Raw genomic sequence first — 27,909 nt, forward strand, 5'->3', positions numbered from 1 at the left:
AGCATCCAGGTCTTCCACCTTCTAAAATATATAGCTTATCTTTTTTAAATTAGTCAATGCTTCGGCAGGATCCCTATCCCTTTTTCAAGCTTTCTGTAACAAAAGATGCAGGCTCAACAATAACTGTATGTTTCATATGACATTTAAAGTATAAACTAAATATCAGGTAAATTTGTCAATCTATTTTGGGAACACTGATGAAAGCTTTCGAATCCAGATAATTTTAGAAATTGTAAGGTTTTATAACTCTTTAACAACATTAGAAAATATCTTGCCTGTTTCAAAGACCACTGATTTTATGTTGAAATTCTTAACGGTAAATGTTTTATTACACGCATCTCAAAAACTTATCATTCTTTGAGATCCATGACAATGAGTCATAGTCAGATATATATAAGTCCCTTCAAACAAACATGTACACCTCACAATTATTCCATACACCAAACACGCATGAACTTATTGTTTATGGTAATTGAAAAAGACAAAAATCCAAAAACTTAACATTGACCAATGAACTATAAAAATATGGTCAATGTCAGATGATACCGGACAGACAGATATGTACACCTTTCATATATTCCATGCATCAAATATGACTGACCTATTGATATAGTATTTGAAAAGCAGACAATAAACAAAAAATATCATAACATTGACATTGAACAAGGAAAAAGAGGTCATTTGAGATGATATCTGCTAGACAGACAGTTGCCCTAAATTACAATCATTTCATATACCAAATATAATTGACCTATTGCTAATATTATATGTAATTGAAAAGCAGACCAAAACACGAGAGCTTAACATTAACCAAATGCAACGAAATGACCGAAATAATTTCTTTAAAAAAAAAAAAAAATTGTTCATAATCCCAATTTCCCTGTTTAGAACTAACTCTTTCAGTTGAGACCAAGACTGACAAATATGACTGTTTCTGGACCCTTGCCAATGAACCATGAAAAATAGTGTCTGAGTTACAGACATAATCATGCAACTTAAACCTTGATCATTGACCCATGAAATGAAGTCTTGGTAAGGTTAACTCTGTCTCACAGAAATAAAGACATTGCAATAAATCCAAATAGAAAATTACTGATAATAAGTGAGGAATTGGCATGACAAAAGAAACCATAAGTTTTTTTCAAGCAGTCGCTGAACCATAAGAATAAGGTCAAAGACAATAGAAATATGACAGGCGGACAATTTGTAACATATGGTATCTGCATACAATGTATTCTACCATCTGATATATAAAGCTTTGTACCAATAGTTTACAGTGTTACCTGATAGTAATCCATATGTCTCGCAACAAAATGACAAAAGGCCAAACAAAACATTGTCTAACTGAAAATAATCCAATGGTTCATTTGCTTATCATATCTGTATAATTCAAAATGTTTCAGTAAAATGTCTTGAAAAACCTTAGTGTGACCTACTTTCTTGTTGTCTTACAAATTGGCTGACCAATGGATGCATGATGTGCCAACAAGAAGGCCTTGGTGATGGTGCCCAATAAAGAAAGGACCACATTAACCATGGAAACGTCAAAATAATGTGAAACTATTGGAATTTTTTTAATTTTATTATTAATATGCTGCCATTTGTATAAAATTAAAAACATTCATATAAATTAAAATAATTATGGATAAGCATGAATGTGGCATAGATACATCATCATAAATCTGAATAAATATATAGAACTCAATTTTATAAATGAAAAAAAAATCTGTATAGAATGTATTCAGAGGTGATATATAACTCCCAATTGATTTTCATTTTTCAACCATGAAGGTATTATTACTACAACAACTCAAACATCCACTGAGTGATAAAATCTTTTGAATAGCAAGCATTATTAATTATCAAAAGGTACTTATACTATTGAGGCAACTTTTTAGCCTTGATCATACTTGAGGGTGTGAATGGGAGTCTTTCAACTCTGTATTCTGTAATTTTAAAGGCCATTTTTCCCTATCATTTATGATTTATACTTATCGCTCATTGTTCTCTCATGAACCTGTTGTTTCTATTCTTTATTTTTTTGTCCCTTTTCTCATGTTTCTCCTTTCTTTCTTTTTTTTGCTTATTTTCTATATTCTGTAAATCACAATCCACAATGTCATATTTACATCATGTAAAGATCTCATACTGTGGATTTATTTTATTTTTGGATACCAAGTTTCTTGAATTGAAAAAAAAATTGTTTTCTCGTGGATATTTGATTTCATGGATTTTCCAAAGTCTGTATCAAAGCCTTTAAAAAATGTGTACTTCATGAAAATAGGTATCCCAGGAATAATAATATATCCCCTATACACCTTCCAAATGGCTGTTGATCATGAATACTGTTTTTAAAGACAGACTCAATCAGAAGGAAGGCTATCTTGGAAACCATTTGTAGTTATAGATTACCCCCTTATGATATATTGATTTTATGCAAAATAGAAAGATATAACAAATAGAAATCTGACACATTCCCCATTTCCATTCTCAAATGATTATAAAGCTAAATTAGCTGATGAATCACATGCTTGAATATATATAGCACAATAAGCACATGCATATTAAGAATGGATGTAATAATGTTAGAATAATTAAATTTAATTGTATGGAACAATTTTGTAAAATATACAAAGCACATTGCATGATTAGGTAAAATAATACTGCAAATCACAAAAAAATAACAAAATGGGAAAATGTAATTTTAACACTATTCTGACAAGCTTGCAAAAAACATGGTACTATTCTACATAAATCTTCAAATCCGAATTATATTTCAAATTATAACATTCAAGAAAATGGGAAACATAACTGATAACTGTTTTAATTATAATTACAAATATGAGATGAAACAAGCTGAAAAAGTTATTTTTAAGGAAAGTAATAATCTGAGGATAGAGAATTTTCAAATACTGTAATTACTTGTACAGTGTTCTTTCCAAGATCTTTTAGCATCATGGTAATGTGATGTTATATTTCTGAATGTGATGCTATCGTAATTGATTTCTTATTGATTGTGTTATAGATGTGATGCTATAATTTTTAGACACATGATGGTATTTCAATTTCCCTGCTATATGAAATATCTGGTGAGATCATTCAGGGCTGGTTGTATATCTTTTGATTTCAACAAAAATAAAGGCGCAATAAATGTTAAGTTTTTTTTGTTTATGATTGGGTTTCAGAGGCAGATTTAGAGGGGTTTTCAGGGGGCCTGTCCCCCTCTTTTCTGGGAAAAAAAATTGGTTGATTATATAGGAAATCACTGAAGCATGACTGGAGTGGGCCCCTCTTAGGCCCCACTTATGTAAAAATTCTGGATCCGCCACTGGGTTTTAAGTATTTCTTTGCATGGCATATAACATTATTACACTTAGAATGTAGTGGATTTCATTTCATACCATACTATGTACAAAAATAATTATGAATATGTATCATCATAATAACAAAATTATAAAAATTAATCAGACTGTGATACTTTCATCTTTTTCACTAACAAAAGTATCCTGCAATTCAAAACTGATCATCTCCCAGAAGTTTCCTATCTAGCACAGGAAGATTCTTGACAAAATTTTAACAGCATGTCAAATTTTATAGTCATCTCATAAACATTTATGATTCTTATAAGCAATTATGCATGCTCATTTGTCATGTGGACACCTTTTCATAATTTGAGGAACTATACAATATTGAATTTTTTTAAGTTTCTGAAGCGCAATAATTAAATGGGTGTTTCAGAATTCTGTTGGGTATGTTTTTTTTATTAGTTTGTATTATGAATAATAATTTTCATCACAATTTCAACTCAATGAAAAAGAACTTGATTAATAATATAATTACTTGTTATATTGATTGTAATTCATACTAATATAATAATAAATAAAAAAACATTGCAAAATACAGTATCTTATTTGCACAACGTTAGTTACTACATATACATGTACTGTCTAAATACACAAAAACATGTACATAAATCATATAAATCTTGCTATACAGACTTGATTTCTTGATTTACCATATAAGACAAATAATTTCTGGTTTTGGTGATCTTGGTATCTTTGTAACTCCACATTTATCTAGTTTGTAAACATAATAGCGATGACTTTGTGGTAAGCAAAAGTTGAGAATATCAGTTATCATTGACAATAAACTTGAATTATTCAATCATTAACAAAGAAATAACATTTGAAACATTTTTATCACAGAAAACTTGAATAATATACTGTACATGTACATGTATCAACAATCTTTTAGATCTTTATGGCACCAATTTAAGTATGGGGCTCCAAACTGTGGCAATACCAATAGCTGATGATAGTAACCCTAAGGAGCCCTGAATACCACCAGATACTTTAATTTTACCTAAAGAATTTAATGGAAGCACCAAATCTGACATATTTTTTACAAAGTCTAAAACAACAGGCTGGTTTTCATAGCAGCACTTCTTCAAAATCTGAACTCTCCCCATTGGTTTTCGAGATGTGACACTATGCTCAATTCCACCATTTACATACTGGCCTCTTCGCTGGCGGTTTTCTTGAGCCTTGGCCTCATTCGAAATAATGGACAAAATGTCATAAGAATTTCTCAGCAAGTTCAAGGTTAAACTAAATAACCAACACTGTGAAGAATATCTGGACCATTTTTCTTTATCAGCTTTGATGATTCCTAGGTTGTGAGCAAATATGATGTGATCAAATATGAGGAACACTGATTGTGCAAGCTTTGACATTGTAATTGTTAGTTTCAGCACAGGATCTGATAAATGGATTGTCTTTAAAGCTGACAGAATAAAGTCTAAACTCTTCCCAAATCTCAGTACTGAAAATGATATATTGCTAATTAAACATCATACATATCTACATGTATACTTGAAATTGTTTATAAAATAAACTGTAGAAATATCTATCTTCAACATGTCCAAGTGAAATGTTTGAATGGTTTCACACTTGTAATTTTTGGGGCCCTTTCATAGCTGGATAGTTTCTTCTTGTCAATCATACATGTCATACGAGAATTCTAATTATTTATATTTGAAAATTGATAGCACATAGGTTTCAGAGAGGGTTTTTTTCCAATATGCACATGTATACGTAAATGTAACAAAAAAGAGTATGAAACTTTGTAATTGTGTCCTTTTTATAAATTTGCATATAATTTACATATCATTTAGTACATAGATTTACAGAATTCAAGATGATTCTTTTTTGCCTTTTAATTGCAAATGAAATCCTTTTATTGTGTATGGGTTTGTTGAGTGTACTTCTACAATGTGTAGTTAGTATCGTTGTTGTCATTTGTTGCTGAATATTATATTTGCTTAAATAGGTTAACAGTAATTGTTTTGTAGAGTACATAATTTAGGCTATTAGATTTTTGTTTGATTTGTTTTATACATTTAAAGCCATTTAATAGCTTGCTATACAGTGTGGGGTTTTGCTTGTTGAAAGCCATACAATGACCTATAGTGTCTAACATCTATGTCATTTGGTCTCTGGTGCAGAGTTGTCTCATTGGCAATCATACCACATCTTCTTATTTTGATATTTTATAATGTGTAGAATTGTTTTCATTGGATTAAAATACATGTTTTTGTACATGAAATATGGCTGATTTATATTAAAAACAGTTGTCATAATAGAGGTTATTTCAAATTTTAATATTCATACAATTTGGTGTTTTTTAAATATATTTAACATGTGTATTGTAATCTTACATTTCCTGGTCATACTCATAGATGTTTCTAATTTTTTCAGCTTTTCCAAGAATTCCAGTTTTCCCTGGTCTGTTTGTAAGTACCAGGATATTAATTTACTTCCATACTGTAATAACCTGAAGAATTAAAAAGTCAGTAAATATATTAATGATACTGGTAAATGTCTGGGTGACCAAATCACCATAATGACACAGACATGACATGTTTTCTTTTAACCAATTAGGGTGCCTATTTACATGAAACAACCATAATATCTGATCATATTTAATTGATTGGTACAATATCAATAAGACAAGATGAAAGATGTTAAAAGTGTTAAAAATACCATGGATAATTGAAGTCAGGATTGGTCCAGCTGTTTATTGGGAAAGAATCTTTGATTTGTGAAATGGCATGCAGGAAAGTGTTAGTGGTTAAATTTTTCACAGGTCATGCAGATAAGCATTCTACAAATGATCTAGTTTATAATAATTACTCAAGTTCCACAAAAGGTCAGAAAAGACATGGCTCAAATAATTCTGCAATGCTGTTCAAGGTGGGTCTCATTGGGGTCTAAGCGTGATGATTTTCGATTTTTTTTTGTAAGCATGACACGTGAAGGTCAAATTATTGTGTCGTGAAAACAGGAAATGGGGTCTAGCTGGACCCGGGAAATGACAAAAAAATGAGAATTGTTTACGTACATAGTGTAAGCGGGATACGGGAATATGACAAAACAGTAAGCAGGATCTGGGATTGGAACTCCCCAATGAGACCCCCTTTAAGTACATGTATTATACAAATGTATGATTATAATATATATATATAGTGGTGTATCAATCTGAACATTTTTGTAACAATCCGCAATCATACTATCAAATATAAATGTATATATATATTTATATCCATGAATACATGGACCATTTAATATTTTTAGAGAAATGAATAAATAAGATTAGATTATCCTATATATACATGTACAAATATGGATTAAACCTTTCATATATCAACCATGCATGTCGACTCTAAATCTTGCTAAATATTATCAATTTATTATTTATTACAGTAAATTGTAAATATATGTTCAGGTATAATGAAATTATGAATATTCTCATACATTGTATTCTTAAAATAAAATAAAATGAGGAATCAAGTAAAAAGTAACAACAAATAATGTATATCATTTCAATATATCATTTCTACTCTGAAATAGTATTATTTTGGTTTATTTTGACCCAGTTTAAATGTCCCAGAAAATGATACTGGCTGCAGTTCCAGTTTCTAATCATCTACTTATTGAACTTTTCACAAGAATGGTCCACAACGTCCTACATATTGAACTTTAAATCAAAATTCACTTATTTTCTTTTATCCATTACCATTAGAAAAGCTCACCTGAATAACTTGTCTCTTCCATTTGTCTGCGCCCCAAATTTCACAATTTGTGTAGCTAGATCTGAGTGTGAAGACATGGTTAATGAGATTCGCAGCTACATGTAAATTGAAAGTTGCAGGTTCCCTATCTAGCAAAAGGGTCAAAGGTTACAACATCGGTACTTCTTAAGAGTCATTGATAATTTATAGTTAAAAGTCCGGTAGATTTGATTCCGAAGGGTGTTTGTTTTCATTTCCGGTAATATGGCCGACTTGGAAACAGAAATAATAACCACAGATTACTCAAATATGCACTGATGATAATTTAACATTACATATGCACATTTAATAACTTTTTTGTTTAAAGTTAGGTCCCAGAAATACAACTTGCTAAAAAAATGCCTGTCTACATTCGAAAAAATGTGAATTTTACACCACCATCTTTGGACAGAATTCCACTGGAAGATGAAGATGATTACATTACTGATCCTGACCAACTGAAAGATCCACTACCACAACCGTATCGTATGATTGATAAGGTTCTGGGACAGTTAGTGGAAGACGTATGGGATATAGTTGAGTCCAGAGAGAATGAAAGACTTGAAGAGGGCAGAAAAGTTCGACCACCACGACATGAAAATACAAAAAGTTTAGAGGTAGAAACTAGCTTTAGCTAATGCATCTTATAACAAACAATAATTTGCAGCAGTTGTTACTTGCGAGGTGCATGATATCATAAATGAAATAATCGTAAACCATACACAGTAACTGAGTAACAGTTATCATGGTTTATTATATTGCAAGTAAAAGTCACTTTAATATTAAAATCACCTTAAAATCATGTAAATTAAAGATATTACAATTTCAACCAAAGTTCATAAAGATATAACCTAGAAATATGCAGAGACCATCACATGATATGTTTTAAAAATTTAGTTTGACGCCCATTTTCACTGAAGGAGTACACATTATTGTTACATTTTTGTAGGTCTAAAATAAAATATTGTTTGTTTCCCCAATCCTGACCGACCCTGCAAAAATGGTGCTACTCATAAAATTTTATTGTCAAAACTAAGTCGAAAATTATTTTATTCATTTCTGATTTTTCGGCTTGCAGCATCGTCCAATACTATGATACTATTCAGGCTCTTTTGAAAAAAATAAATTATTAATTTCCCTACCTACATTTTGTACCTACCCACACCTTTCTTGGCAGGGTCTGGATTGGGGAAACAAACAATATATTAATTTAGGCCTTATTCATGTTATTAGGGGCCAGCTGAAGTGAATCTGGGTCCGTTTGCACCCATTCACGTTCGAGCCCAATCTGGTTTCCACCCTTTCACTTTCGCACTTAAAGCCTGTTCCCACCCTTTACTATCTTGTCCAATTTTTTCTTGGTTTTGTGTTAAATGACTTTGTAATCAAGTTTTGGCAAGTGTACCCCTGTAAGTATAATTTGTTGTCATTGTCTTATAATAGATTTAAGCCAACGTTTCTTATTGTGTTGAATAAATCTTAATCATGTTTTGTATTGTGTATGGTTAACAAAAAAATAATCAGTTTCAAAATAAAGTAAGATTTTGTCAACATTTTTTTGCTGTTGTGTTGAATAACTCTTAATCATGTTTTGGTTAGTATATTGCTATAACTTTATTTCATTGTTTCAAAATAAAGTGAGATTCTGACAACGTTTTTTTTCAAGTTGTCACAGTAAAAACAATTATCTTTTGTGTTTTTTCATTTAAAATCTTCAATTTTTTACTAATACCAAGCTTAATACATGTACATGCAGTATTTACATCAAAGCAATTTAAACAACGATCATGATTTTCTAATTATTCAACTAGAATTTGCTAAATAATTGCAATTGGGTGCAAACATTTAGGGTGGGAATTCAAACAGACCTTGGGTGCAAAAGTGCGAGGTGCAAACTTGTAGGGTGCGAAAGTGTAACTTGTTGTTTCTTTCAGTTTGACTCATTCCCCATTTCCATTCTCCATTTTATCGAAGAACTTATTTGTAAGAAACTTGCAGAACTGTGCAACTTATTGTGAAACTGAGTACCATGAGTACTGAAATTAGAGATATTAAAAATAACTTGTACAAAATGCTCAAATATATATATATAAACCTACATGTTGAGGAATCTCAGGATTTGATGTGCAGTATAGGGTCCTCTTGAATCAGTCCAGTTATTTTCTGTTTCCTTATGTAATTTGAATTTTTTTCATAACAACATTTATCCATATACATATTTATTCATACATCATGTATGTTTTATTACTTTTGAAGTGATGCAATTTTTCATGAAATATGATGGAAATTAAAAAGAAATTTGAATAGAGTTTGTTAAAAAAAAACACCCAAAAAACAATAATATTATAAATTTATGCAAGACAGATTAACATGATAAAGTAATGTATTTTATGTCAATATATACCAGTATGTATCTATTTTTCTTCATTTTTTGTACAGTACCTGCGTAAATGTGGATGTATGACAGATAGCGGAGATGGTCTTTACATGTTTATTGGTCATTCTAAAGGAATTATTGTGATAGATGCTAATACTCAGGAAAAAGTTACCCTCTGGGAAGAAGACAGAGTAGATCTGCAGTATATCAGGGCACATATAATTGCACCTAATGTATATCTTCTTGTATCTATTGATGATATGGGTAAGATATGATGACTTATATTAATATTTATAGATTAAAATGAATTAAAAAAAAAAAGAATTGAATAAAATTAAGAATGGAAATGCTGGTTTTTTGAAAGACAAATTCATTTTGACACATTTTTCCGACTGTGAGCTACATGTAACCACTGTTTGCTCTTACTCCTGATCCTGAATGCCACGTACATGTATATGTTTAGTCAATAATACATTGCACCTTTTAAAATATTTTTTTCTTACAGATTTATTTTCCCAATACCTGGATAACCATTAAAGCATTAAGGATACACTTGTAATGATATTGTTTAAGACATCCAGATAATTGCTTTCAATGAATTCATGAATTTTAAAAACTAATATTTTAATAAATCACCTTTGTTATTCACAAATTACTGTTATATAGCATGCATCAACATATGGAATTAAGTATTCAATTTACTGGTTATTTAAAATATTTAGTTCTTCTTTTTTTTTCTTTAGGGTTTTCAAGACTACATGCATTCTCTGGTGATAAACTGTACTTGCTGAAACATTTGAATGAACACCAGGTAATATACATGATAGACTTCATCTTCTTTACAGATTTTCTAGCAAAATACACTTTTTCCAAAGAGCTCTTTGATTTTATAACATGGAAAGAACAAAACTAATTTAAGTACAAAAATTCATAATACTCAGGAAAAATCTACAAAAGATCATTTTTAAAAAGTACAGGTGCATGCATAAAATGAATTTTTGTGTTATTTAATCATGTGCATGTCTGTTAGTAGTTTATGGTTATTGTAAATTTATTGTAAATTTGATATATTTTAACTAAAATGTAAATATTCTTGTATTCACTTTAATAGATAAATTCAGATTTCAAATGTATATTAATTCCAGAATGATCGTATTGAAATATTAGATACAACAGTTTTAGACCATTCTTATCTTGATACAAGTAACTGGCAAGAAATTTCATGTGCTATTTATACCTATGCAATGCACAATGGGAGATAACCCATACTTTTCAAACAAAATAGAAAGTCTCTAAAAAAGCTCTTAAAAGTGTACAAAATGATCCAACACACTCATTAGAAAGATTGTCTAGGGATATATATCTAGATGTTTTATAACATGTTTCTGTCACATAACAAGTCATAGCATTTTTTGTACATGCAATCATGATCAACCATTGTATCCTCAATGTTGTACCTTTTTTTTTGAGACAATCTAACAGATAGAAACTCAGTTGCCAATGGAATAAAGCATATTTTTTTTAATAAACTCAAGGGTGCAAAGTAAGTTGTAAAATACATTTGATATTTTGTAACATTAATGCAGATGCCTTTAAGTACACGTCAATCAAGTAGAACTTCTTTGCAGGTAAGTGTATGATATGACTTTAGGTACATGTAGGTCAGGGGGAGTGTGTATATAAAACTGTCTGTGTATCAACTATCAAGGTATTTATTGATTGATCAGATAAAGGGATAATATTTAATTTTGTATTCTATCTTTTATAAAAATGTATACCTTTGTTCCAATAATTCATTTTTCTTGGTAACTGCAAGTCAATTTTAGCAACTTATAAAGGTTTTTCTAGCTTAGCTATTGAGTTGTTGCTGTATTCTTTACATGGTTAAGTTAATAGATAAGAATAATGCTGTTGAAATAAAGACTAAACATGCATTTTTGTCACTGCAAGGATAAATCTTAAAAAATATAGTTGTGAAATATTTTGGAAAATTAATGCAGATGCCTCTAAGTACACGTCGGTCTAGTAGAATGTCTTTGCAGGTAAGTGTAAATTGTGACTGCAACCTCGTAATTATAAGTGTGAATTGTGACTGTAGGTACGTGAGGGGGAGTGTAGATAAAACTGTGTGTATTACTACCAAACTCGTAATTATAAGTGTGAATTGTGACTGTAGGTACGTGAGGGGGAGTGTAGATAAAACTGTGTGTATTACTACCAACCTTGTAATGATAAGTGTGAATTGTGACTGTAGGTACGTGAGGGGGAGTGTAGATAAAACTGTGTGTATTACTACCAACCTCGTAATGATAAGTGTGAATTGTGACTGTAGGTACGTGAGGGGGAGTGTAGATAAAACTGTGTGTATTACTACCAACCTCGTAATGATAAGTGTGAATTGTGACTGTAGGTACGTGAGGGGGAGTGTAGATAAAACTGTGTGTATTACTACCAACCTCGTAATGATAAGTGTGAATTGTGACTGTAGGTACGTGAGGGGGAGTGTAGATAAAACTGTGTGTATTACTACCAAACTCGTAATTATAAGTGTGAATTGTGACTGTAGGTACATGAGGGGTGAGTGTAGATAAAACTGTGTGTATTAATTACTACCAACCTCGTAATGATAAGTGTGAATTGTGACTGTAGGTACGTTAGGGGGAGTGTAGATAAAACTGTGTGTTTTACTACCAAACTCGTAATGATAAGTGTGAATTGTGACTGTAGGTACATGAGGGGGGAGTGTAGATAAAACTATTACTGTCAACCTAGATGTATAATATCTATAGTATTTTATTCATCAAAAGGAAGGAATATCTTGCATGTCTTGTATGCTGTCTTGTATCTGGATAAAAAAGGAATTTCATTATTTTAGAAACTGAAAAATATTATTCATTTTACAAAGGTTTCATCATCATATCTATATTTTGTTGTTAAAAATATAATTTGAGTTATGTACATTTATAGAGAAAAAAAATATGGCAACAAAATCTTAGCAATAAAGACTTTGGTTTATATATTTTTTTTCAATAGAATAATCGAATGCTTCAAATTATGACTTTAATATGTTTTTGTGTTCAATTTTTAATAAAATTTGATTTTAATCTGTTGCACTCATGATTTTGGGTCATTGATGGTAAAATTTAAAAATTATAATAAAGTTTCATTTGATATAACAGGTGTCAGGTTTTGCTTTAATAAATGGTTGAACACTATAACCAATTGTTTTCAAATAATTCTTTTGTTTATACTTTAAATAGATAAAGGTAGATGTGGTGTGAGTGCCAATGAGACAACTCACCATCCAAATAACAATTTATTAAATTTTGTTTAAAGTAAAATATTTTACACAATTTGATATTTATTGGAACTATTCTCATTTTTAATCATATTAATAATGCATGAAGTATGAATCTGTTATACAAAAATAGGTCCAACAACAAATGTTCAACCATGAACACAGGAAGATAATAACTACAACTTTTTTTTAAAGCTATTAAAAACAATTCAGTGTTTCATTTAGAAATTCACCAAATTGCAATTTGAAGACAAAATTTAGCTCTAAAGCACTTTGATAACTCTATGATTCTCAGCTGACCCTAAAAATTCTTTGGTGTAAACTGTGGACATGAAATAAATGATTACTACTGGTATGAACAATAAAAATACATCCAGACTGTTGAATCCAAAATTATTGTGTTAGAACTGAGGAAAATCATAGAAATTTCCATTATCAAGGTTTGTCATCTTAGATCATCTGTGAAAAATAGTATCCTTCATTTCTTTTTTGGACATGATCAAATGCAACTTCTTTGGAGCAATAGAGAACACAAGAATATGCAAAAACAACCACTAAAACATTTAAATGCGTTTTATTTGCATATAAAATTACAAGTCAGATGCAAGAAGGAACAAATATACATGTAAAACATAACAACAATCATGATTATGCTATGAAATATTTTTTGGGGGGGGATTTAGGGATAGAAGCAACAGTGAGTATCAGCAGATTTTCTTCAAGGCCCACTAAGATTTCTTTTTTAAATCAACACCTTCTTATACCTTATTCAGCTGGATGACATATTATAATTGATATTAACATGTGGAATGCCATTGCCTTCATCTAAATAGACAATTTCTGCAAATGTTTTGTGATTTATTTTCAAACTGAGGGTAACATAAATATTTTTTTGTTGTTATTAAGAAATATGGTATACTGAAAACTCTTGTAAAAAATGAATTTTGTTTATTTATTTTTTAGGAAGGAACAGATAAAATGATCATCAGCAAATGTAAAGCATCAAAGGAAGGAGATTATTTGGGTGTTGTTTTTGAAAGTGAGTTCCTAATCGTTAAAGTTTCCTGATATTACATGCTTAAAATAAGTAACCTGATTTTAATAGTAATGGAGTACCCAATGTGTAATATATGGTTCATAACAGCCGAAGAGACTCGCAAAAACAGTAGTAGTCAGTTGGTGATTATAAGGGGTTGTAATTTGTAAAATATAAAATCCTAATCATTGAAAACATAGAAAAGAGAAAATGATATGCATAACTGACTAGTGACTCACACAACCAATATGATACAAAATAGACACACAGTTAGCAGTTGACTTACATAAACAAGTCCTTATAAACTGAGAGGCACTTGCAAAAGAGTCACAAAAAAAATGATTTATTAATAAGGTTTTACTTGAAACATCCATACATCTGTTGCAACTTTCACAAAAGTCTTATGGCTCTGTTTATTCACAAATTGAATAAATTCAGAATAATAAAAACATGAGCTTATGATGCAGACACCTCCTCAGTCATGGTTGGATGACATTCAAAACAGTTAATAAAGAGCCATTTCCAACAATTCTTATATGGTAAGGGAACCAGTTATTTTCTAGTGTGGAAAACACTTACAAAAATGTTATTTTGTTTCTTGTTAATGAAAGATATAAGTGATTTCAGTTCAAATTTGATTTTAATCTTTCAACAGATCCAGAATCAAGAGACATGTGGTTGGAGATACACAAGTTACCTAGAGAAAGTTGGGTTACAGAATTAGATAATATCAAAGCAAAATTACAGAAGAAAGAAGAACCAAAGGTTTTTATCACAATATTATCTAGTTTAGTTCATTTCCAGATATAAAATTACACAATTTTCTCCTGTGATCTGTTTAATCATTCTCTTTGTTATTTGTGAAGCTAAAGTATCAAGTTTTTATATTTGAGGCTAAGACATTTGACAAAAGTAGACAAGATATAGACGTTAGTGGGACACATACCCCTGATTGGTTGAATTCTCTTTCACAAATTTGTGAAAGGAAAGTCCACTATATTGAAAATATTTAGAATGAAAGGTAAAAAATCTATCAAGGGAAATAATTTAAAAAAAAGTTGAAATCCTAGCTATGATTGGACATGATGTTTGATTTATTGTTGAATCACCAAATTAAAAAAAAAAGTATTAAAAAATTATACGTAATTTTTACTGTTTCCTTACGATACTCTTTTAAGTTTACTGAAATTACATTTAGTTCTTCAAAATAGAAATACATAATTCTTATCATTTCAATACAAATTATACAAATTTGTACTTATTTTTTGTGTCCAATGCTACTAAAAAAAGGTTTATGATTTGTGAGCATTTGTTACTTCATTGATGATCATTTCTATATAAACTTGGAAATTTGTGGACAATTAGATGGCTGCCCCACTTTTGAGCTCTTTGGAGTTTTTGCCCCTTTAAACATGTTATAACTTAACAAGTGTGTTTATTTTGCATAAGTTATAAATGTATATATATATATAAATGGTAACTAAATAATGGTTAATTCTATGAACATTTAGCAGGAAGTGAAAGAAGTTAAGGAGGAAGAGAGCACAGAAACAGCTGAACCCACTGAGGGTACAGATGGAGACAAAAGTGAAAGCCAATCACAGATTCAACAATCACAGGTACATACATATTAACAAAAACATATTTGTTTACTAAAAGATCAAAATTATACTGATTTCAAAATAAAATTTTCAGTTTAAAAAATAGTTATTTCAGTGATTTTTCTCAGTGTTAATCTGTAAACTTATACAAGTATTTAATGTACCCACTAATTTCTTGATCATGTATCACGTTCTTTTAATTTTTTTACATTATAAGAAAAACATATTATAATGTAGGTCACTGTGAACACTTGCCTGCTTATATAGATAATTCAATACACACATCTCATTTAGACCCTATTCATCAACCTCCAATAGTGGATCATCATCTGTATGTTATGTTATATGTGAACATTTTACAATAATGTTTATGTTCTTTTTTATGCCCCACCTACGATAGTAGAGGGGCATTATGTTTTCTGGTCTGTGCGTCCGTTCGTCCATCTGTCCTGCTTCAGGTAAAGTTTTTGGTCAAGGTGGTTTTTGATGAAGTCAAAGTCCAATCAACTTGAAACTTAGTATACATGTGCCCTATAATATGATCTTTCTAATTTTAATGCCAAATTAGAGTTTTGACCCCTATTTTACGGTACACTGAACATAGAAAATGATATTGCAAATTTCAGGTTAAAGTTTTTGGTCAAGGTTGTTTTTGATAAAGTAGAAGTCCAATCAACTTTATACTTAGTATACATGTTTCCTTTGATAAGATCATTCTAATTTTAATGCCAAATTAGAGAATTTATTCCAATTTCACAGTCAACTAAACATAGAAAATGATAGTGCGAGTGGGGCATCCGTGTACTGTGGACACATTCTTGTTTCAGATATATATTAACAATCTGCTTGTGTGGCTATGCAACTAACAAGCCCTTTATCTTTCAATGTCAAATGATACAAAACTTTAACAAAAATTGAAAGGAAAAATAATTTATTACAAAAAATTAGAACTTCAATCAGCAACATGCAATGACCCTTTTTCCAATAGCAATTACCTCTCTTTATGTACACTTGAATTTGTACCTATCTGACAAATCTTTTTATTTTACTATTACAACCTTTGGGAAGAAATATCAGAAAAAGACAACTTATTAACAAAGCATTGCTTAATTCATATAGATAATTTCAGTTTCAGAATCTTTCAACTAATTTATTTGTGCCTTTAACATTTGCTTCTCATTTTGTTTTTAGTTGTCACAAAGTTTTCCTAATCTACCCACAAAGAATTTTAAAAGAGTAAGATTGGTGTGATGTTTGAAAATAGGTTGCACTTAGGCTGTCATCACTGTGTTTACCCATTGCATGGAATATTGTTAAATGGAACCCAATATTATATTAACAGCTACTATAGAATTACAGGTTAAGGATTCAGTTGACTGTACTGTATCCAAGTTTTGTAATTCTGTTGAAGGAGCTATTGGTGTATTGTGTGCTGGTTAACTGCAATATACATGATATGTTGGTATACACAGTGTTGATTCTAGAATTGTTATACATGAGTATATATTATATTGTTTTACATAGTGCCAATGTGTGCTGTGCACAAATGTTTTAATTAAAAGGTGGTAATTTGTAAATTTTGCTAGTTTTTTAAAAGTTATATAGGCAGTGAAATATTTAGAAATATTTTAATAACAAATAGCTATATATGTACATATCATCGACAACATGTAGTCTCTTTTGGGTAGTTGTCTCATTGGAAATTATACCATGGATTTTACAGATAAATTCAGTTGTAGATTGATGTCAAAACTGACAAAAGTTAGATATGCACATTCATTCACTTTTTTCCAAAGTATAGACACAAAGCTACATATGAAACTTGTTCAACCAAAATTTGCATATGTTATTTTCATGAAATATAAATCATTTGGTCAATGTAATAAATAGAAAAAAAACCAACAAAAATTGATGGGATGATATTATCATGAGTGATTTTATAAAACTACTTTTAGACAAGTAGAAAAATAACGCAAATATCTGCACCGTAATAAAATTCAGGCATTGTTGTACAGATGTAACTTTTCACCATTTTCATTTCATATTCATTAGTTTTTTTCTTTTTATATTCATATTATTTTTTTATGTATTTTCATTGTCACAGTCATATATCATGTTTTAAACAATACATTTGAGTCTTATTATCATACATTTTCATTACATGCATTTTATCACTTTCTACTTGTCTGAGCTTGATCTTATGATAACCAATTACTGTTGTAAGCAACTGCTTTCTTATTCAATTGGATTTTTAATACCCTCACTCATTTGACCTTTGATTGCCATTCAACCAATTGAAAATATAGCCCACTGTTGGTATTTAATGTCTGTGAAGAATGATTCTGCATACAATTCTTTTGACTCTGTTTTAAAATGCTGTTGATAACTATATTATGCATGGAATTCTTATAAAAAAAGTCTATTTTTTTTTTATAATAAGTAATATATCAACTATATTTAGTGTAAATAATTATTTTAAGATATACACATCGTTCTAGCCAGTACCATATGACATTGATCTCATTTTTATGGTTCATTGGTCAATGTTAAGTTTCTTAAGTACACAACAATAATTTTCATATTGCCGAAAAAAAGAAATACTTAGTGACCATCTGTGACATCTCTATGATAGTCCTGCGCTGAAGGAACCCCCCCCCCCCCCCCAAAAAAAAAAATGTCTTCATATTGCCACTTTGTAACAATAGAAACTCAACCTTTCTTTCAATTATAGAATTCACGGAAAGAATCACTGATATGATATAAACTACAAAATAAAAAAAGTCATACTAAACATACATGGTTTTAATATGGATCCATCTACTATATTTTCAGAGTAACGAAGACACTGCAGGGGTCAAGTTTTCACAACCTTCATTAGTGTTTAAACTGAAACCACCCCCACAAGTTTCAGGTGAGAAACAATAACAGGAATAACTATATGTAAATGGTTATAGCAATTATCCAGGCTTTAAAATAATCCCTCAAATAGAAAATATGTTTAAAATACCATTTTTTTACTTTTAGATTTTCCCCCTCATTTTGTACAAATAGAATTTTTGTTTCCATTTATAATACAGATTTTGATATAACCACCCTATAATTATTTTGAATTTATGTATTCAGATATAAAATCAAAGTTATTTAACAAGATGTTCATCTAAACTTATCACAAGAAATTTACGATTTGATTCCAATAAACTCATCTCGGAATCATGACTTCTAAAAGATCCTTTATTTTCAACCCATCACTTTGATTTGATGTGTTTGTTGAACACACTGTCATTTTGTCAGACCATAAGACTCTCTAAGGGATATAACCCTGGATTGTCATTTTCTTTTAATTGTGATTATTTTCTGAAAATGTAAATGATGACAAATATTTAATTTTAGCTTTGGAAACAAGAGGTAATAGAAGAATTAACAGGTTCCCATATTTAATCTTTATAGGCCTTTATCATATTCTCAATATTGATTCAAGGTATATTAATTTTGTGGATGAAAAGATTGAAGTGAAAGTTGAACATCATTTTAGTGGTGTCAGATATAAGTAGATCTCATGCAAATGATTATAAATTTATCTGTTAACCTATTTCAAATTGAAAAAAAACTTAATTCAAAATCTTCCAAGATCATGAAAATTCTATTACTTGAAAATATATATGTGCATGTACTTAAAGTCAATTTCTATCTGAGGCAGCTCATTTGTTGACATCCAACAGTAGGCTAGGATCAAAATAACCTTTTAGCCACTAATTTTTTTTTCAATGTACAGTGGATTAACTATTGTCGTGGGTTCATATTTCCGTGGATAAAGGAAAACTTGCATGTTCGTGGATATTTGATTTCATGGTTTTGCAAAAGTCTGCATGCAGCCTATAGAAAATTTATCTATTTGTTGAACATTTAATTTTGAAGTTTACCTTTACCCACGAAATCCATTAAAATTTTTATCCAACAAATAAAAATGAATCCACAGTACTTGTTCTAACATATAATATCTGGAATCCTGTATGAGATATGATAAAGGTTGTCTATAGTTTCTTCCTTTTTTACTACAACTGATTTACAATGATACTCTGGATGAAGCATAGAATAACAGTGGAAATTTCCTATAATGTGGTTTTGACCTGTAAATACTGGTTACGTGTCAGTAACAAGCTTAGTTAAAAAGGGTAAAACTTTCCTTATGATCTAATTAAAAATGCATATGGGAAAGAAAATCATATATTCCTGCCTTTAAACTTTTAGCTAAAAAATTAAATTTTCAGACAGATATATTTTGTGTATTTTAAAAAGTCGTCAAAAAGACACTGTATCATTTTGTATAGTGATAAGTAAAAAAGTCCTATTACAGCCGATTGCATTGCTCAGTGTGTAGGCAAAGGAAAATTCTTTGGTTAGCTTGTTTGCTAACTGAATAGTTGAAGGTTAGTTAAACTACCCTCCTTTAAGAGTAGACTAAACCGACAGGTAACCAATCTATCTGTCTGTATGACTAGGCTACTTTGAAAGGAGGGTATTATACCTTAACTTATAATGTCTGCATGGTTCAGCTAGCAAGCAAGCTTACCAAAGATATTACCTTTGCCTACACAATCAATGCAATGTGCTGTAAAGGTGATCTCATGAAAGTTTGAATTAATAATTCTTTTTAACTGCATTAAATTGAAAGTTAATGGTGCAAAGAATCAGTTGTAGTAACATATATTATTAATATTACATATTCTTTCCTTTCACCAGATTCTTATTTAATTTCAGAGCTTATATATACTTATTTGTTTATATTTATGCTAATATGATCACCTGACTAACAACAGGTTTGTTTCCAAATATAGAACATATATTGCATGTACATAATTTGTTTGATATGTGAAATAATTATTGCATGTTTCCCTACAATATGACAACAAAGGGAAATAACACTAGCTCCAGTTACATGGCAAACACTATAGTATGTTAGAAAGTATTAAATTAAGTCAGTAATACCACTAATTGTGTTTCCAGCAAGGCTTAAGCATGGCCAGATAACAGATTTCTGCAACAGTGAATTTACATAATGTTACAACAGTAGCCAAACATGTTACAGTTATTTATATTTTAATGTTACCCTAGAAAAAAATTGTTTGCAAGAATACTGTTAATTCAGAAATTATTGCGAGGTTTTTATTATTGCGAAAAAATGCTACAGAGTTCTAAACACAATAATTTAAACTTGCATTTTGAAATATTTTATTTGAATTAAACAGGATTTTTCTCAAAATCAAAAAAAAAATTAAAATCTCATTTAAGTCTTAAATGACAAAATCGCAATAATAAATGCACGCAACAATTTCTGAATTTACAGTATACAAGATTGATTACCGGGTATGTCACAAATGTAGGTTCCAATCTTGAGGAATTGGGCCATTTACTATGTGATGTGTTATTGAGATGAGATGTCCCAAGAGCTGATGTATATATGTGTATGTAAGAACAAGTACTGGTATTTGTTTTGTGCCATGTGTCTCATGAGCCAAATTGATTGTTCTATATATTTTTTCATCAGTTTTTGTATATGTATGTCAATCAATATGTCAAACAATAAAACAATAGATTATTATTATTGTTGTTACGATGGATTCATTAATATTCTTTAGATACCACTTTTTGTGGGTATTCGTTGGTTCAGGTGAGCCACAAGTTTAAATGTTCAACATATTAAAATTTTCTTATGGCATGAATGTAGACTTTGCCAAAACGACGAAATTAAATATCCTTGAACATGCAATTTACCCTCAATCCAAGAAAATGAATCTACAGTATATAATAAGCCTTTAATGTTGAAAAGTAAAGTTGAAATGTATGAAAAGATGGTTGAATGAATCACAGGTATCTGAAACTGATACAATTTATTTATAATTGTTGAGATTAAAACCTTTGTCATAAATGCATCAGATATTTGTAAAATAGAACTATAAGGCCACGTTTTTTTAATTTATTGGTTTACGGATTTTCTCCATGAAAAAGTCGGGTTGGTCGGTTGGGAAAAAAATGGAAAAAAATCTTTCAAGACAGAAAAATCTCGAGAGATTATGCAAAATAAATATATATTTCACCTTTCTATTTATATGTTTGTTATGCTTTTTTGTCATCATCTCTTAAAATTTAGTTGAAATATTATTGCTCGGCTGTCATAAACATCGCACGTCATTGTCTAATAATTTCCTGTCAAAAAAGGGGGGTGCACGAACTAAGACGAAATTAAATCTTCATTTCACAATCAAGAAAAAACAGATTCGCGTAGCTGTCTACATTTGGACAAGTCTATTTCTATGAAATGATGCATCTTACAAACTGATGACAAATAAGAGAAACGAACTTGTTGTGTAGTTGGTTTTAAACACAGGTTTCGTTCTGCAAAATTATTTGCGCAAACGACATTTCAAGGTCAATTATAATTGATTTTGTCTATTTTTAGAAACGTAAACTGGAAGTTGTATTTTTTCACAACAGAAAGTATTATCAATTTTGTTGGTGATTAATTCATTCCATTTCATAAAAAAAGAATATTTTAATTATTTTTCAGGGATAATGCATTTGTAAGGGTTGCCGGAAATATGAAAAGTCAATTTTATTTTTATTCTAGAAATCGGCAAAATCAGGTCGGCGGATCCGTAAACCAACAAATAAAAAAAATCCTGGCCTTATCTCACCATTTATAAAAAGTAACAGTGATGATAGATAAATATAGATTTGTCATCCAAAACAGAAACAACAAACCAATTCGTATACTGTATAGAAATGTTGAAAGTATGTAAAATAAAGCATAAATTTCTATCTTCATTCAGGTAATTTGTCCTCATCTGTCTATTCTACCTGTCAGAAAGTGGACTCAGGGGAGGTAATTGGAACAGGACAAAATCATGTCTTATCAACCACTCAGATCGAATTGAGAAAAGAAGTTTTTGACCATCTACATGAAAATTTACTTGAATATGCACCAAAAGATGATACTGTTGATAATATACTGTAAGGTTTTTATTTATACACAACGCTTTAAACAAATGTAAAGTCAAGTATGCCAGAAGCTTATCATTAATTGTCCGCTTTAATCTCTAATGAACAAATCTATGAAGATTGTTACTAATTTTTTTGAAACCTTAGAGCGTTTTGAACTAGGAATAGTCTCTGTTAAACTCTGATAAATTTAAGTTTAAATTACCTTAATCAAGCTATTTCTCTTTAGTGAAAGCTAACAATTTGAAAAAGCTTCTTTCTTGTCTAAAACAGGACTGAATAATGTTATCCTTCAAATTTAAACACAAAGCAATTTTAGGGGATTATTTATAAGTTTAAGCCATTCTAGAGAATGTCAGTAGTCGCCTTCTCCTTGTTTGACATTACATTGAATAGAGATTTTAGCTAAGCAACTTTAAACATGCAACTTCTAGTTGAATTTACATGAAATGAAGAAAATATTTTAAAATAACTGAAACAAAATAAAATAGACTGATTTTCAATGTTTTCTTTCATTATTATAGAATAACTGTTAAATTATGATATAGTAACGTTTACTTTTAATAGGGAGGTTAATTTTCATTTCCTGAATGCTGGAAAAATGATTCCCCTTGGACTAGAAAATCCAGCCAATTTAAGTATGTATACTTATTGCAAGGTTAATTTAAAGCCTGATTCTCAGTCAATATCCATTATCCATTAATTTTCAAATTCACACAACTTTTGATAATATCTTCTATTTCTTGTATTTATTTATCCCTACATTATTTCATGAATTTCCACAACAACAAATTGAGAAGACATTATACATTTGTAGTAACTTGTTGTGAAATTTGAATATGGGTTATATTCTTGAAGAATCAAAGTTGTCTAAATATATTAATTAAAAAACTATCAAAGTTGTCTGAATATATTAATTAAAAAACTATCAAAGTTGTCTGAATATATTAATTAAAAAACTATCAAAGTTGTCTGAATATATTAATTAAAAAACTTGTTTCTTTTTAATTTAAAAGATTCTTATTTTGTTTTCTATGAATGAGATTTGGTTTGATTTCATTTTGATTACATTATCCTTATCATTGCTATGTAATATTGAACATTTCAGCTATCCCTACAACTGTAGCAGTGTGGTGGAAAGACAGTACACATGTTATGCATTATTCATTACTTAAAACGCCAGGGAAAGGTTAGTGATCATATTCAGTTTGTTTAAAAAGAAATTTTCAAAAATCATTTTTTTATGGCTGAAATATATTTGTCAATTTTCTTTCAATATCATTTTGCTATATATAGCCTATATAGATATAATTGAAGCTACATTAAAGACCTGTTGGTGACCTTCTGCTGTTGTTTTTTTATTTGGTCGGGTTGTTGTCTCTTTGACACATTCCCCATATCCATTCTCAATTTTATTTTTATAATGCTGAGTTCACACGTAATTTGAATTCAATTGGCATTGACTAATTCGAATTAGTTTAATTCACATTCCATATGTTTTACGTCCTAACGTCAATTCTAAATCAAATTACAATGCGCGTCAAATTCGCTTTACTGTCCAAACAATGTGAGCTTTCAATTCGTATTTACAAAATCGTCTTTCTAATGCGAATTGGATAATTCGCATTAGCTAATTCGAATCAATTCGAATTAAAAAAGAAGAGTGTGAAAGCGATTAGCGAATTCGATTGGAATTCAATTCGAATTAAATGTCCCTGTGAACGAGGCATAAGAAAATGTGGAATGAGCGCCAATGAGACAACACTCCATCCAAGTCACAATGTAAAAGTAAACCATTATAGTTTTGAAGAAGTATAACTAAGAGATCGTCTTGTATTTTTTGTGAATCTCCATTGTAGAAAAAATAAAAATGGAAAAGAAAGGGATATGGTGTTTTGTGAAATTACAAAACTAAAAACAAAGGATATTAAGACATCAAAAAATACTAACATAGCCTCATTTTGAAATCTTGATCTTAGCATTTAGGTATGAAACTGAATTATTTGATCTCACTCAAATGTGTATTTAGAGCTATTTTCCTATTGCTTGTAATTTGAAGGTTTGGTTGGCTTGTTTGCTTTCTTTGTAGTGCTAAAGCTTGTATTATATATTAGAATTACATTTAAGAATGATATAAACAAGTTTAAGACCCTGCCTATTTATTTATTGCAGACGTCTTAAACATATTTTCACGGTGTTTTTACGCCAGATACTAAAATATAGAATGCATTTGATGTTTATCATAACATCTATGGAGCAACTTCACCAAGAAACATGTGTAAACGTTATTTTTTCTGTTTGCACTGTGACTGTCTAAAAATAGAAATCTAGTTATTCTTAAGGATAATTTCGCACCTCAGCTCCGTGGTGCCAAAAGGATAATTTCAGCTCGCGCTCGAGTTCGAAAGGGTTAATTACAATGATTGAGCAAACATTTATACAAACAAAGCAAGCAAGCCAACCAAACCTTTAAACTACATTGATTAGGAAAATAGTTCTAAAAAGTTGAAAATGTCTCTTTTTTTCTCAGATGAAACCAAACCAGATATGGTCTGGCCTTTTACTGCAAAGATCACATCATCAGCAGTATCAGAAGAGACATCACTGATGATTATAGGTTTAGTAGATGGAAACATTGTCTTATGGGATAGATATTTAGGTAAGTGTCACACTGATGATTATAGGTCTAGTAGATGGAAACATTGTATTATGGGATAGATATTTAGGTAAGTGTCACTTGATGGTCATAGGATATTTATTGTTGATTCATTATTGTTTGTGAGTTACCAGCTTTTTTTGTGAAAATCGTTTGTATTGGTATACAATGAGTTTAAATGTTTAACAAAGTGAAAATTTTCTATCTCTGTAGATTGTATTTAGACTTGGGCAAAATACAATTTTAAATATACACTAAAGTACATTTTTCTCTTACAACAAAAAATTAGTACCAATGCAAATAAATGATTCCACAGTAGTTGGGAACATTGTATTATTGGATTTAGTAAGTGCCATTTTAAGATTTATGGTTAGACAAGATGAAAGTCTTGAATTGAAGAATATATGTTTTTTTAGATGATAACTTTCAAATTAAAGTTATTGGTCTCATAAATTGAAAAAAAAAAGTAATTATGTTTAATAAAATTGAGAATGGAAATGGGGAATGTGTAAAAGAGACAACAACCCGACCATAGAAAAAACAAAAGCAGAAGTAAAGGTCACCAACAGGTCTTCAATGTAGCGAGAAATTCCTGCACCCGGAGGCGTCCTTCAGCTGACCCCTAAACAAATATATACTAGTTCAGTGATAATGAACGCCATACTTATTTCCAAATTGTACACAAGAAACTAAAATTAAAAAGATACAAGGCTAACAAATGCCAGAGGCTGCTGACTTGGGACAGGCGCAAAAATGCAGCGGGGTTAAACATGTTCATGAGATCTCAACCCTCCCCCTATACCTCTAGCCAATGTAGAAAAGTAAATGCATAACAATAAGCACATTTAAAATTCAATTCACGAGAAATCGATGTAACCAAAAAAAATAAACAACATGACAATAATACATAAATAACAATAGACTACTAGCAGTTAACTGCCATGCCAGCTCCAGACTTCATTAAATAGTTTATGGCTTGAATGGTATATTGGAATGTGACAGACTACAGTTTAAAATGTATGGTGTCACAAGCATTACAATAAATTTGTTTTTACATGTTTTACCTTGTTAATGTAATGAAGAAAACAATTTATAAATTTTATTTTTTTGTTTTGTTTTGTTAATAAAAAAATTAGCTTGTTTAACGAAAGATGGCAGAATACAATTGATTTATGTATTACAGGTATTCAAAGAGGAGTTATCAATATATCTGACAATTCCTGTATAGAAACATTGTTGTTTTTGGACCCCAGTATATGTCCTCAAGAAATGACAGAATACCCACCATACAGTACTAGAACTACATCCTATCTACTGGTACTCTGTAGGAATGGAGCAATGTATGCTGTTCTTATGGGAGCTGGAGGGACCCAGGCTGAACCAATATGTCTGAGTCCACAGTAAGTTTTTTTGAAACAATCACAGAAAATGAACAGACAGAAGCTTATTTTCATACTATTTATCAGTGTCATTTAGGGCGGGGTTATATACTGTTTTCTATTGTCATTTCTTTGTTTCTACTCTGTTTACTGCAGGTATTCTATTTTTCAAACTATGATAAATTAGCATTCAGCCCATTTTTGCATACTGTGGATTCATCAATATTCGTTGAATAGCAATTTTCATGGATTTCGTAGGTACAGGGGAACCACAACATTAAATATCTACGAATATGCAAGTTTAACTCAAACCACGAAAATTTGTACCCACTAACATTAATGAATCCACAACACTTCACAGGAATATTTAATTTTTTCATGATTTTCTAACTTGTTGATGTATTCATGTGAGAGAATATTGAAATTGACATATTGGGAAAATTTTACCCATGAAAGTAACATAAAAAACAAACTGAAAAACTAATTAAAAAAAATGCAAAATGTTGTTAAAACGTTATTAAAAAAATTGGAAGAAATAAACTTAAAATTATGTGCTGGTAATCTCTTTATAGACAATAAAAATCTACAGGACAAAATTTGATGACTTTACCATCAATAAAATAACATGTCCTCCACAAGTAGTTTAGTCATATCTACATTTGTAATATTGTAATTGCCATTATTAAAAATGTGAAATTGAATACTTGTTTTTAGATATTTGGATTGATAGTTGTTATCCATTTGTTTGATATGTTTGGACTTTTGATTTTGCCTTTTGATTTTTGACTTTCCTTTTTGAATTTTCCTCGGAGTTCAGTATTTTTGTGTTTTTACTTTTTTTTGAAACAGACGAAACATGGCGTCACAGATGTTGTTGTCCTTACTTTGGTAACTTCCGTGGTACAATAAAATTTAAATAAGCTATAAAATAAAGTTGTGTAGAGAGAGTTATCGTTCTTTATTCCAAAACGATGCTTCTACCATAAGTGCCAGCTAAAGCTGGCATATAATTATAAGAAAGAATAAAAATTATGAAATGGATTTATCTTTTTTTTTTAGAATTGAAGAAAGTGGGGAAATATTTTCTAAAGTAGAGACAGTTCGTGGATTACCTGATCTGGTTAGTATAGTAAAGATGGAATACTGTAATATTAGTCAAAGTAAATATTGTAGGTCACCAGAGTAGGGAGAAAACTAGACTATAGGTAATATTCTATGGAGGTTTGATGTTAAGTATTGATTAAATAGTATGAATATAACAACAGTAATGATAATTTCATTGGTAGTATACACTCCAGAAGCAACATGTGACTTTAACACTTACTATGTTTTTTGTTTAATTTTATTCTGTTATCATACACTTTTTAAGCAAATTACTTCCCTTTGTCAATTGTAGACTGGTTCTATGTGGGACAAAATTTGTTATTTTCCAATGCAAAGCATGATGAATTGAAAGTG

The 27,909-nt window shown here is 30.0% G+C and overlaps 2 protein-coding genes across 6 annotated transcripts in view; one reads left to right on the forward strand and one right to left on the reverse strand.

The window, feature by feature from the left end:
* Window positions 1–3,908: 3,908 nt before the first annotated feature.
* Window positions 3,909–7,268, reverse strand: LOC134715303 (peroxisomal membrane protein 11B-like). Its single transcript, XM_063577416.1, has 3 exons — window positions 7,091–7,268; window positions 5,717–5,832; window positions 3,909–4,821 (listed from the first exon to the last, which is right to left on the reverse strand). The coding sequence occupies exons 1-3, from the start codon at window positions 7,165–7,167 to the stop codon at window positions 4,259–4,261; spliced, it is 756 nt and encodes a 251-aa protein (XP_063433486.1). The 5' UTR covers window positions 7,168–7,268; the 3' UTR covers window positions 3,909–4,258.
* A 40-nt stretch (window positions 7,269–7,308) lies between these two features.
* LOC134715302 (WD repeat-containing protein 93-like) overlaps window positions 7,309–27,909 on the forward strand; it is a 32,665-nt gene continuing 12,064 nt past the window's right edge. For 3 of the 5 annotated variants that reach the window (XM_063577415.1, XM_063577411.1, XM_063577414.1), the window contains exons 1-14: window positions 7,309–7,725; window positions 9,548–9,749; window positions 10,229–10,296; window positions 13,747–13,822; window positions 14,475–14,584; window positions 15,331–15,438; window positions 18,253–18,331; window positions 18,811–18,825; window positions 22,248–22,428; window positions 22,984–23,054; window positions 23,525–23,605; window positions 24,947–25,075; window positions 26,256–26,472; window positions 27,511–27,571. In XM_063577415.1, coding sequence (XP_063433485.1) covers window positions 7,468–7,725; window positions 9,548–9,749; window positions 10,229–10,296; window positions 13,747–13,822; window positions 14,475–14,584; window positions 15,331–15,438; window positions 18,253–18,331; window positions 18,811–18,825; window positions 22,248–22,428; window positions 22,984–23,054; window positions 23,525–23,605; window positions 24,947–25,075; window positions 26,256–26,472; window positions 27,511–27,571 — 1,656 coding nt within the window. In that variant the 5' untranslated portion in view covers window positions 7,309–7,467. The remainder of the gene's footprint in view (window positions 7,726–9,547; window positions 9,750–10,228; window positions 10,297–13,746; window positions 13,823–14,474; window positions 14,585–15,330; window positions 15,439–18,252; window positions 18,332–18,810; window positions 18,826–22,247; window positions 22,429–22,983; window positions 23,055–23,524; window positions 23,606–24,946; window positions 25,076–26,255; window positions 26,473–27,510; window positions 27,572–27,909) is intronic. The other 2 variants (XM_063577412.1, XM_063577413.1) reach the window with 2 other exon arrangements.

Source organism: Mytilus trossulus, chromosome 4 (assembly GCF_036588685.1).
Source record: "Mytilus trossulus isolate FHL-02 chromosome 4, PNRI_Mtr1.1.1.hap1, whole genome shotgun sequence".
NCBI classification, from domain to species: domain Eukaryota; kingdom Metazoa; phylum Mollusca; class Bivalvia; order Mytilida; family Mytilidae; genus Mytilus; species Mytilus trossulus.

Coding starts and splice junctions, on each gene's coding strand:
- LOC134715303 (XM_063577416.1), bottom strand. CDS start 7,167: ATGTCTTCACACTCAGATCTAGCTACACAAATTGTGAAATTTGGGGCG. Junction 5,833..7,090: donor GGAAGAGACAAGTTATTCAG/GTGAGCTTTTCT, acceptor TTAATTCTTCAG/GTTATTACAGTATGGAAGTA. Junction 4,822..5,716: donor TATGAGTATGACCAGGAAAT/GTAAGATTACAA, acceptor TATCATTTTCAG/TACTGAGATTTGGGAAGAGT.